We start from the raw sequence: 12,434 nt of genomic DNA, 5'->3' as shown, positions 1-12,434 counted from the left end.
CGCGCGCTTCGTAACGGCCGCTCCGTAACGGCCGCCCCGCGCCGCGCGGGGCTGCGCTCGGGGGCGGCTCGGGCCGGGGCGGAGGAGCTGTCCCGCACCTCCCGGCACGCGGTTCTTTGGCGGTGCGAGAGGTCGGGGTACGCCGCGAGGGAAACCCGGCGGGCTTCGGCGTGCGCGGTGTGGGCAGCGCCATCCGACTGTGCGCTGCAGCCCCCCCAGGCACTGCCGCGCTCGGTTGCGCGGGCAGAAAATCCTGTTTTCCTGCTCTTCCCAGCAGGCAGGGTTAGGCCTCGTACCTGTGCAGCTTTTCACGCAGTTGTTTGCTGCTTAACGATGGCTGTTGGTTTATATAAAGATTCTGGAGTTTCCCCAGAAGCTTTGGTTATCGCGGCAAGACAGGAACGTAATGATGTGCGGTGACTTCATGGAGCTTTTTCCTGACACAAATACATGGGGAAAAAAATAATCAGATGTGGCCCTGAACAGCAGCGGATGAAAATAAAAGCCCCAAAGTGTGTCCTCGGTGCTCGATCTGTCCTTTCTTACGCTCTCTGTGAAGTAGGAAGGGAGGAAGGATGGACAGCTCAGGACCTGGTAGCGAGGTGCAGAGCGAGGGCAGTCCTCCTCCTGCAGCGTGTGCTGAGGGATGGGTACGTCTGATACGCGTTTTCCTTTCCTGCCTTTTTCAAAGCCCAGCAGGTCACAGGAACCGTGGATGGTGAATCTGAAATGCTGCTGTGTGGAAAATGGATGTTCTGGCTCCAAAAATAAAAATTTAGCCAATGCAGATAACTGACATACAATGCCTAGTCAGCTAAGTGAGGTGTAGTCGAGTGACCCTTACGGTTTCTCTCCGTCACCTTGACCAGTATCTATTCTCTTGTGATTCCTCCTCCCCTTTATCGCTGTTCTCAGCCTATGGCTACTAGAGCAAGATCGACCTTGCTGCCTCAGTGATGCTGCGGGTCATCAGTCTGCTGCTTGGGAAGTGTGACAGAGAGGAGGACGAAAGGGCAAGCGCCTCTGAAGAGCAGCTTGCACAGCAGCAGTGCTGATCTGGTGCACTCTGTCCCCTGTGTATCGAAACCATTGTCTGAAGAGAGGATTTGTTAATTTAGTTGTGGTTAGGGTGAGTCTTGTCAGAGCACAAACTACATAATAATAACTAGGCATGCACCTCTTGAAATAGTGCAGACCATCCACAAAGCAAAAGTTCGAAAGCAAAGCAAGCCATGTTTGCCATCAGTCTATGATTCACCCTGTTTTGTGCTGGTTTACTTTGGGTTTCCAATTCATCGTGTACAGTGCTTTCAGGAAAAGAGATCTGGGGAATTTCTCTGGACTACTGCTTCTGCTTAAATGTTTTGTTAGGTATGTTTAGTCCCCAGAAGCCATAGCCAGGGCTGGCTTGTGCCTCAGAGACAGTCCCAGCCACTTACCAGCTAGCAGGTGTTATGAAGAACTGCTGCTGTGGGCTTTGGCAGGGCTGCATGGGGAGCAGGGCCCTGCAGCAAACCCCTGGCCAGAGACTGACTTGGGCTGCTGCCCAGATAATTGACAGCAGACTCCCTGCACTACAGCAGCCGTGGGTCTCTGCTGCCTTGGTGTGTCTTTGGTCATGTTTCCCCCCCCATCCTCCTCTCTCACAGGTTCACGATCTTACTCTCCTGTTTTCTTCTTGACCAACATCCCTACTGCTTCTGCAGCCTCAGTCTCTATAGATTCTTTTTCTTGACTGTACACATGCAGTAATACAGCAGCTACTGGGGGATTTTTAGCAACTTTAATTTTTTTTTTTAACTTTCCATTTGTATCCCTGCAGGGGCCAGTAGTATATATATGGGGTATATATGGGTATATACCCATATATATGGGTATGCTCTGGGTCAGTCAGCATCATCACTCCATAAAGAGATGTTTCAATACTATGGTGAAAGTAAAACTCAGAACTAACACCACCTTTTGTGTTTTGGCAGGTTTAAAAAATGGCTGAAGATGGCAGTGATGAGACTATGTTTGTTTGTAAGTATTATAAAGAAGATTATTTATTTCTCGTTATGTGATTTGTCTGTGCAAAACTTTGGAAATTCAAGACCAAAACAGACTTGGTTTTTATTTAGAAAAGTATTTATGTAAAGGAAGCTTAAACAGCTTGTGGAGGAGTAGAGAGAAGATTGCTAATTTTAAGCATGCCCATATTCCTGTTTTCATTGGCAAACAAGCAAAGAGCTCTGTGGATGCGACTTAGCAGAACAGCTTCTACGTGGCTGAAATCAGTGTGGCTGAAGGCCTAGAGCTTGCCAGGGGCTAGTCTATGTCCCATCCTTGTACTGCTGGCTTTAGTAACCAGGGATTGCGCCATGTAGAGCTCAGACCTCTAGCCTGAGTTAAAGATCTGCATCTCAATGGGAGGAGGCTGCAGTCTTGTTCTTTCAGAACAAGTCTGATGTGAGATGTGCTGCCTGACCTAGCAAGTCTTGCTCGTGCCGTTCACTGTTTTGTTGTGACCCCATGGCTAAGCCAGCATTTCACCTGGAGAAAGGTAAACTCACTTACTTGTGTGAGCAGAGAGGACGCAGATACTGGGGATCTGATCTGGGAAGAGGAGAATGGAGCCTATGTCCTTGATAGTATTCATCCACAGTCCTTTGCTCTTGATGGCCCTACACCTGAACATCAACCTTCTGGCAACTGTACGGGGAGGAAAAATTTCCCTCTACCACAGATTTACTAGATTTCTTATATCCCACCTTGGTGGGTACCAGTAAGGATGGGGATGTGATATCATTCCTTAATTGCAGATGGAAGGTGTCACACAGCCTTTCGTCCTCTTCCAGTGAAAGCTACAGTCACAGAATTTCTAGAGCCTTCTTATATTCTTTGTAAGATTTTACCGTGGAATATGGGGACTGCTTAGGTTCTGAGAAAGTGAGTTGTTATAAACGATATTGTGTGCTCCTGTGGTTAACATTGCTGAATATCTATTTCATAGACATAAGAGAGTCTTGGAATATTTTAATAAAAGCTGTGAGTATACACCCCCCAGGGTATTTTGCCATTTATGCAAAATGCTAGGTTTTGTTTAGTTTTCTAATTTTCCTGTGGCTGTGATCTCTTGAAGGCGTCATATATGGAGAGGGCACCAGCCTTGGGGATGTCTGCTCTAAGGCATCCCTTAGATTTTGAGAGACGTGCCACACATTGTCAATCTCATAGTCCCTCTGCTTTGATTGTTCATCCACGATGCAGTGAGAACCACATATAGATTATTCCCACATGTAGTTTGGGACAACTCTTGTCGAACCTGTGCAACAGCTTTTTTTGCAGAAAGAGGGTGTTTAGGTGCAGTCAAAAGATAAGAGGAATAGAGAACTAAGTGCTTCATTTCCTTTGGCAGCAAAGCCAATTTGAGAGGCTGTCATTCCGGCTATTTCTTCCAGTTCTCATTGGTGGTGACAACCTTTGTGGGTGATAATCCAGTTCCTTTCAGTTTTACACATTCCTCTGTGGCTCCTCCACCCTTGTTGGTGTTGGAAATTTATATTTAACTCAGATTATATCAGTATAGTAAGTGCAATGTGAACTACCAGTAATTGAATTTGATGCATGTCAAACATGGGGGGAGTGGTGGTATGTTAAGCTGCACCATAGAGGAGGGGGAGGTGGCTTGGCTGTAGGCTTGGGGTTTGTTGGCGGTGTGTGAGTAACAACCTGCCCACTTGTCCTTTCCTCTGATCCATCTGTCTGATGCTGTACAGTAACCCTGGCTGGGAAATTCACTCAGCTGGAAAAGGCACCGATGGGAAAAAATGGTTGCTTCGTGACTTAGTTCACCAAGGGGCACCACAAACTGCAGGAACCCCGCAGATGCTGTTAGTTCACTGAAAACAAACTGGCTGAGGGAGGTTTCTAGTTGAGAATGCAGAGCATTTTTACCAGAGGGGCATACCTTGGAAGAAAACTGCTTTATTTCTTGTTCTCATCCCAAATAAGGAGTAGCCGCCCTCTGTTTTGCGGCCTTACTGGGGTTAACTGACTCGCCCTTGTGAATGCGGAGCTCTGAGAGGATAAACTGTGTGTGATGATCTCTTATGCTGTGTCAGCTGCTGACCAGGCAGGGCAGTTTGACTGCTGTTTTTCACAGTGAAGCAATGTGTATGCGTTTGAAATCCTGCTAAGCTGGCTTATTTTAGAAAGTTTCCAATTATCCTACTCTAAACATTATTTCGTAGGAGCTTTTCAGCTCTGGGTAATTTACACTTATGCTAACAGTTAATTTAGGTGAGCTGAAAGTGAGTTAAGGAGTAGCTTGAGTGCATTGCTTAGCTGACTTGTTTGGGAAGACACCAGAAGCTGTCTCTAGGCGCTGCTAACTCGGTGCCGGCTGCTGCCCACACTGTGCCTGAGGAGTGTGGCCACATCGGCTGTGGCTCTAGGCAGAGCTTGGCTCCTGCTCTGCCCTCGTGTCCTGCACAAGATCTGCTGTTGGTGCCCAGGGACAGAGTTTGCATCTCTTATTTCTGAAAAGATCACGCTGTCCAAGCTGTTTCCGAGAGCCTGGGTTCTGGTGAAAGTAGTAATGCGATTGTCTTGAACTGCTAGACATTTATCTGAGGAACAATCCCATTCTTAAGCAGAATATTTGCTATACATGTAAGGTAGTTATTTTCCTCACAGAGAAAATTTAAACAATTACCTTCTGATAGCACCAATCATAGTGTGCATTTTCTCACCTAAGAGGTGCCAGCTATCACCTTGGTGTCCAATTATATATGTTCTTTTAATCAGTGTAAATTAAACTGCTGCCTTTAGATTTATTTTACTTTGTGACAGATCCTGTACTTGACTCTTGAGAGAAGGAGGCAGCTGTTCTGCAACAGTGTTTGCCATGAACTCTGCTGTCTGCTTTCCTTGCAGGGTGCGAGGACTGTGGGCAGTACCATGATTCAGAGTGCCCCGAGCTGGGCCCGGTGGTGACGGTCAAAGATTCCTTCGTGTTGAGCAGGGCCAGGTAAGGAGCATTTGTGTTAGTCCTGACTAACTGATGCTCACCTTAGTTCTTTAAGTCGTGTTTGCTTTTTAATGGGTGTTATCACTGACAGCTGAGAAGTGAAGCCCTAGTCTGTGAAAAGGACACCGCCTTTATTAAATAGAAAACTGATGCACACACTTAATTGCTTTTCTGAATCAAAGCCAAAAAATAACTTGCTGCTCATCAGGATTTGGCTTCTTTGCCTAAGTTTCTGGCAAAAAGTCAGATAGCACCAGATGGGGGGATGACTTCTGCCTTGGTCATGTATCTGCAGCTCGTTCCTCTCCTCAAATGCAGCATGCTGGCTTCAGACAACCATACACGGATTTCCCAGTGCTGTGAATGGCTACATCATTATCTCTGTAATTCCTCCATGGAGAAGCAAAACAAGTTGTTCTCATTATTGTGACTCTTTACAAATGATTATGGATAATATTTCTGTCAGTAAATCTACAACAGCACAACAGAAACAGTCATGCTTGCTAAAAGAAACAAATAGACTAAATCTAATCAGAAGAAAAGCACCGAGTAGCATATTTTTTTACATTTGGCATTGTAAGCAAAATTCAAAAACAAGTGTAAAATGTGGGGCTTTTGCTAAGGAAAAAAAAACAGCTATTGTGAAGATGTAGTACAAATCCAAAAAGGGAACGGAGTTCATATAGCTTCATGTGCTTCTTGTTAGGAATAGTAAAAACTGGTGATGGAGGTGCTTTTCTAATGCACAGAAAGTGGCCAGTGCAGCAGGTCTCTGACCCATACCAAGCAGATTCAATGACAAGCTAAACTATTATTTTTTACCTTTTATGGTGGGGTGTGTTTTTGTTGTCTTGTGATTTAATAGTCTTATTTATTCATATGGTGGAGGACTGTAGTAATGTCCAGATGTTCCAGCTGTGAACACTTGTGAATGTGGTGTGTGCACTGGTTTTCAACTTTTTTTAGCAGATGCATAGCTGTTCCCTAGTGGAAGTGCTGGCTGCTGGATAGTGGATTTGAAAGCAGAGTTTAAAAATGACCATATTACAGAAAAAAATATTTTCTTGAAGTGTTTACTGCCGAAAACAGGTAGGATAAGAAATGGAAACAAGAAATGTAATTGAAACAAGATGTAATTTATTTTACATCAGGGGAACAGTAGCTGAGAGAGTGATTTATCTGAGATTGAGGGCAAGTTTAACCACAAACTGGATGTGGATTTCTTAAAACCTAGTCTAGTTGCATAACCACATGGTAGCTGTTTTCCTCTGTTCTGCTGAAAAGATAAAATCATTCCTACATGGTTAGAAGAAAAAGTGTTAAGAAGTATCTCCTGAACTTCACCAACTCTACTACTGCATAATTCTTTTATTAAAACGAAAAGGTTGGTTTTTTTTCAGTTCATTTGCTTATCACTAAGATTGTAATCTTTCTCTATTTCTCTTCATCTAGGCAGGAAAGTGGATGAGCCAGTGTCAACCTTTATAAAATAGTCAGTAGCCTGAGTAGATGTTCAGCCATTAGCACAGAGCTGAAAAACCAGGGTTGTACTTGGTGTCCAACAAAAGCATCCCAAATGCGGATACAGCAATATGGTCAGAGAGGCTGCTGATAGCCTTGCTAAAGCCAAGGGAAATTAAAACCGCTGCCCTTACCTCATCCTCAGACCTCTATGGCAATGAGTTTATCAGGTGTGACTGCTTCCAGTCCCCTGTTCCTCCTGTACCCATAAATACCTCACAAAAGGTCTCGCTACACGATTTTCCCAGGGTCTGAAGTGGGGCTAATGAACCTGTTGTTCCTTTTGACACTTTCCTGAAGATGAGTGCGTTTGTTTTTCTCTAATCATCAAGGACCTTTCCTAGTGTCCATGATCTTTTAAAGATGATACAGAGTAGCTTCACTATGGTAAACTCAGCCTGTTGAGTCCCTGGACTTAGATGGGTGGAGTGCTCTTAAGTAATTGCTGACTTGGCCCTCCTCCACTGTTGACAGTTTTTCTCTCCTGTATATAAATCCTCATAGAAATCAAGGTATTCTGGCAGAAAACAGTTTTCTGTCACTGGAGAGTGGAGGAGTAGATGCTGACATCTTTCTTCCATAGATTCCTGCAATTTTGTCCCATATATGACTCAATTCTTTATTCAATTCTTAGATCATCTCTGCCTTCTAATTTGGAGATAAGACAGCTGGAAGATGGGACTGAAGGAGTATTTGCCTTGACTCAGCTAGTGAAACGTACCCAATTTGGCCCATTTGAATCCAAGAGAGTTGCCAAGCTTGAAAAGGAAACAGTTTTTCCCCTAAAGGTAAGATGTGGCATGTGAAAAGCACTAAAAGGGAATCAGTTTTAGCCATGATGGTTTTGTGCTATCTGCCACTATGTTACAAAATGTGCAAAGGATGTTACTGGGACCTCTTTTAGGCACCTATTGTAACAGTTTATCTACACAAGCGTTCTCTAGGCAGGATGCTGAAGAGCTGATAGAGGGGCTTGTTCTACGTTAATGATTCAAGTTAATGTCCTTACAGGAGATAAGAGCTAGGATATAATCCAATCACACGATTGCTTGTCTGTCATTTACACGTGGTAATACAGGAAGTGTCACACACATGGCAGTTCATTTCGCTTTTTTTTAATGAGTCTCTGCACTTTGGTCTTGTTTGCTTACTCAGTTCCATAGTCTTATGGAACATGCAGAATAAATATATGCATACATATTTTTTTTTTTGTCTTGCATTTGCTTTATTTTTCTCTTGTCAAGTCTTGGTGGAAAAAATACCATGGTAAAAATTTAATTCATCCTTACCTTTTCAATAATACATGACTCAGAAGCAAGGATTTAGAAATGTGATGCAGGGGTTGATGGGAGTTTCACAGTGTGCTGTTAAGGTTTCCATCTGTTCTCCTATATAGAGTCATTCACATTTTGTTAAAAACTAGTGGCTATACCAAGACTTCTTGGGATGGGGGTTCTCTTTGTTCCCATCCTGCCCCTGGTAGTCTGTCTCTGACTTACTCATCTGAAAATGTGACTGATTCATGATATGTGCCTGATGCAAATGTTAAGGCTTGTTCAGTGTATGTCGCTGATGTACCTTGAATGAAAGCCATTGCAAAAGGAGAAATTAAAAATTATTTTTAACTTTGCATTTTTTGTTATGGTTCTATTACGTGCATAATTTGCTTGGCAGGTGTTCCAGAAAGATGGGCCCTTGTTATACTTTGACACCTCAAATGAAGATGATTGCAACTGGATGATGATGGTGCGACCAGCCACTGAACATGAGCATCAAAACTTAACCGCCTTCCAGCATGACAATGACATTTACTTCACCACCTCCCGGGACATCCCACCAGGAACTGAGCTGCGAGTGTGGTATGCAGCTTTTTACGCCAAAAAAATGGAAAAGCCAATGCTGAAGCAGGTCACTAGTATTTCCAATGGTATGTGTGGGGGCCTTTTTTCCTTCTTAAGGGCCCAAGCCTGTTAGGGTCTGATAGTTATAATTGAGAGTGCTGTTTATCAGTTAGGCTCTGACCCTGAATATGTTGGCCTTCAGAGTAAGGCTAACCTGTATACGTGGTTACCTTACAAGAAGAAAGCGTAGATTCTTCACTGTGATATATCTCAGCTTTTGAAAGAGGAAGGATGACCTACTTGATGATTCAGCCTCTTCAGGCTCAACAAACTGGATAATTAGTTCTTAATTATAAGAACTGGTAGCTGCATCAAAAACACTTGAGGATACAAGAGCAAAGGGACTCTGTTGTCAATGTATATCTAAATGTATATGCAGATTTGGTAAAGAAGCCACGTTTTTTCAGTTGTAGTGAAAATGTTTTGGTTTTGCTTAGGACTGTTGTACAGTTCTGAAAAACTTTTACCTTTACATGGAATCTGTTAGAATGACAGAAGCTCAGAAGTAAGCCTCCATTCCACTTGATTGCTTGTGCGCTGGCAAAGAAAGGCAGCAGATTTATTAGAGTCCGAATTAGAATTGCCAGAGGTCTTTTATCCCTCTGCCCCTCTATTTTCTTCTATTTTTGCATTTCTTTAGCTAAAAAGCATGATCCTTCAGCATTGCAAGAGCAGTTTCTTTCTGTTGTTGAGTTGGGTGTACTCCCATATGGTGTTATCGCTACACTGAGTATAATTTGGGGTGACAAATGGCCTGCAGAGAGGCCAATGCTAATAACATGTTATACGGCTGATCTTGGTGGTAAGCACAGTCTGGAATACTGAATCAGTCCTGTTAACTTGTTTCTGAATTTGTTTCCAAGTGGTATTAATTGAAGGGTTTCATCTTTTTCCTCTTCGTTTTAACCCATTCGTGTGTTTTCATGTTCAAAAAGGTATTTAAAAATATTGTTTAGGTATGTCCTTCTTTCTCTCTTCAGCACTTTCACTATATACGCCAGAATATGAAAGGCACATTGTATGAAATTCGGGAGCAAGAATGCCCTGGTTAGGATTTTGCATGAGCATATTTTTAGCAGGCCTGCTATAAGGCAAAACTTTTTGATTATAATTGCTGCCACGAGCAGAGAGCAAGAGAATCAAAGGGTCTGGAAAGTAAAGAAACGGAACTGTTTTTCCTCTCCTTAGATATGTGCTTGGTAGTGATGGAATATGATAAAGAGGGGAACAAAGTCTCTTCAAAGCCTTCAGCTGTCGTCTTCCCCCATAAAAAAACGAAGAAATCCAGCATACCAGTAGCTGATCCAACAGGTATGCAAAGTTATGGTAGTTTTAAGACAGATAGAAGGCAGATATAGATCTAAAAATCTTGTAGGTATAGCACTTCTCCATAGTTATCATAGTTATATAACATTCAGCAAGTACTTATTTAGAGAGTATTTGAAAGTCTAGCTTTTTCTTGGCATTTTCACAGGTGCACGTGTGCAGGTTAAAAAGTGACAAAAGGGACAAAAATTCCTTTAGCCAGATCATTTTTGTGAAAACAACTGCATCTGACTTTGGAGGTGATTAGGGTTGGGTGGGGGGAGTTGCAAAGAAAAGCTTTAGACTTTCTGTACAAAGTGTAATTGTTCAAATTACACTTAGATCCTAGGTCAGGATCTAGAAGAAAACATGAGAATGTGAGTGCTGTTTGGAAACAACAGGAACACTGGCCATCCCCACATTACGATAATACTGGAAGCCTAGAAGAGTTCAGACTGTACTGAGTACATGAACTCAAATTTAGTTAAATTTATAAGCAATAGAGCTATTATTGGCAAAGAACATGGAGGTCAGGACATAACTAGTGGTGTCACAGCAGATCAGTCCCCAAGGCTGATTATGAAGCAATCCATACGTAATCTCTGGTAGATGGAACAATGGAGTTAGAACCCATTTAACAAAAGTTACCATGTCTAGAAGTAAACTCAGAGTATATAGCATGGAGATCAAAATCAAAAGAAAGCATTCTGTGTCTGCTCTTTGAAAAAGTTGGTTTGTGAAATTTTACTTCCTAGTATTAAAAGCAGTCAGGATAAGAGGAGGGAGAGGGTTGTCGATGTGTAACAGGACTTCATCAGAAGAGGTCTATTCATTTTACTTGGATACTATCACAGCTTAAATGTGAAGCTGGCCAGACAGTTGCTTTTCAGTTTGGCGAGCTGATTTTTCTAGGAAAAAAAAATGAAGAATTTGAACAGCCCTTTCTACTTCCTTCACTCTACTGTCTGAAAGCCCAACTTTAACAGAAACAAAGTGGTGCTGTTACACTTTGGGAACCCTGAAGTATTCCTGCTGTTGTAGTGTTTTAGTGTTTACACAACAAAATATGCCTTTTTTGAATCTTATACTGACCCTAAATCCTGCGAAGCTGTTGCAAACTGGCACATCTTTGCTTCACCCTGGAAGCCTGACAAAGTGGGAACCTAAGCAGAACATGACTCTTCCCAGCAAACCAGTGCACAGTCAGGGTCTCTAAGTTCAAGGCAGGTAAGGAGCAAGGGAAACACAGAACAAGGGACAATTTTCAAAAGCAGACTTCAGTTTTGCAGATTGTGGGTTTTCATTTTTACTAGCTATAGCAACTTCATGACATAGATCCAATAACCTACGTGTTGCTTAATAGTTTGACTTTAAATTATGCAGAATTTTGGGGTTCAGGTTTGCTGTCTTTGATCTCTTGTACCACTACTCTCAAGATAGTACATTTTTTTCACAGCCTCTGAAGGAATTTCTGCTTTTGAATTATCGAGAATAATTTTTATATATTTACTACAGCATGGGTAAGATCTGATGTATGTAGTGTAGAACGTTGAGCATGCTTGTAGTAGGGAACAATCTCTGCCTCAAATAGCCTCTTATTTTGGTTTAAGAGCCAAGAACGAGAAGGAAGAAGTATGTTTATCATCCCATTACAGATGGGGTCCTTAGGCAGAGAGAGATTAACTGACTTGCTTACTGTCATACAGGAAATCTGTGGCAGAAACTGAGGTACAGTTTGAATCTCCTGTGCTGGCATTCACTTAATCTAATTACAGTGTCATCCTCCTTTTCTGGGGGATTCTTGTACACTGTGGAATATTCCGTTTTGTGTGTACCAAAAAATCTGTGTACTAGTCTAGATTTATGAGATGCTCATGACAAATGTAGACAGATCATCCAAGGATTGGTAGACAATGGACTGTGAAAAAAGTAACCATTTTCCTTTGTTTTTAACTCCAGATCCATTTTCCTCTCTATTCTCGTGTGCCAGCTGATACGCTAATTAAAATACTAATACAGTAGTCTGGTAGAATATCCAATTAATGAAGCCACTCAAAAGCAGGTTTTCATTATTCTCACCCTTACATCTGTTCATCCAAATGTTTTTAATCTGTGATGCTCTGCAGAGAGAGCAAGGAGGATTTTTCTACTTCTGTCCTCAGCTCACCCAGAGGAGTACTGGTAGCTCCAGTTTTAATGGTGCAAAAAATTCTTTTTATTGTGCCTTTGACCATCACAGTTCTTTAGAAGGTGTTAAAGGGATCCTTAGGACTTCAGGAGAGTACCAGTGTTCTCTCCTGCAACCACTTAGATTCTTTTCTGACTTCAGGTGTTCACGTGTGCAACATCCTGAAGTGGACACAGAGAATAAATCAAACTTCATTTTCTTGTGAATTAAACATGTACAGGCATCTGATTATGCTGGTGGAATATAGCTGGGAAGTCAAAAATTAAGCAGCTGCCTCTGGGAGCCTCTTATTGTTTAAATCGTTGTTTGTGGTATGCAGGAAGTCACTGTAAGCTAAATAAGACTACATGGATTTACTTCTTTCCCATATTCAAAGCTTTAGAGTATTTCTTCTTGTGATTTAGTGAGCGCTCCAGAAGGCAGTGGAGTTGCAGAAGCAGAGCCCAGCCAGTGGACATGTAAAGTGTGTTCATCTGCTTTCCAGGAGCCTCAGCTGCTGACAGGTAAG

At 42.5% G+C, this 12,434-nt stretch overlaps 1 protein-coding gene across 8 annotated transcripts in view; it reads left to right on the top strand.

Annotated features, from left to right (window-relative positions):
• The window catches only part of PRDM15 (PR/SET domain 15), a 34,241-nt gene that overhangs the window by 662 nt on the left and 21,145 nt on the right, over positions 1-12,434 (top strand). For 4 of the 8 annotated variants that reach the window (XM_021406154.1, XM_021406120.1, XM_021406164.1 and 1 more), the window contains exons 2-7: positions 1,977-2,022; positions 4,918-5,011; positions 7,167-7,320; positions 8,207-8,459; positions 9,622-9,744; positions 12,331-12,429. In XM_021406154.1, the coding sequence (XP_021261829.1) occupies positions 1,986-2,022; positions 4,918-5,011; positions 7,167-7,320; positions 8,207-8,459; positions 9,622-9,744; positions 12,331-12,429 (760 nt within the window). In that variant the 5' untranslated portion in view covers positions 1,977-1,985. The other 4 variants (XM_021406136.1, XM_021406127.1, XM_021406173.1 and 1 more) reach the window with 4 other exon arrangements.

Source organism: Numida meleagris, chromosome 1 (assembly GCF_002078875.1).
Source record: "Numida meleagris isolate 19003 breed g44 Domestic line chromosome 1, NumMel1.0, whole genome shotgun sequence".
NCBI classification, from domain to species: Eukaryota; Metazoa; Chordata; class Aves; order Galliformes; family Numididae; genus Numida; species Numida meleagris.
Note: the sequence above shows the minus strand (reverse complement) of the source record. Positions and strands in the feature narration are given on the sequence as shown.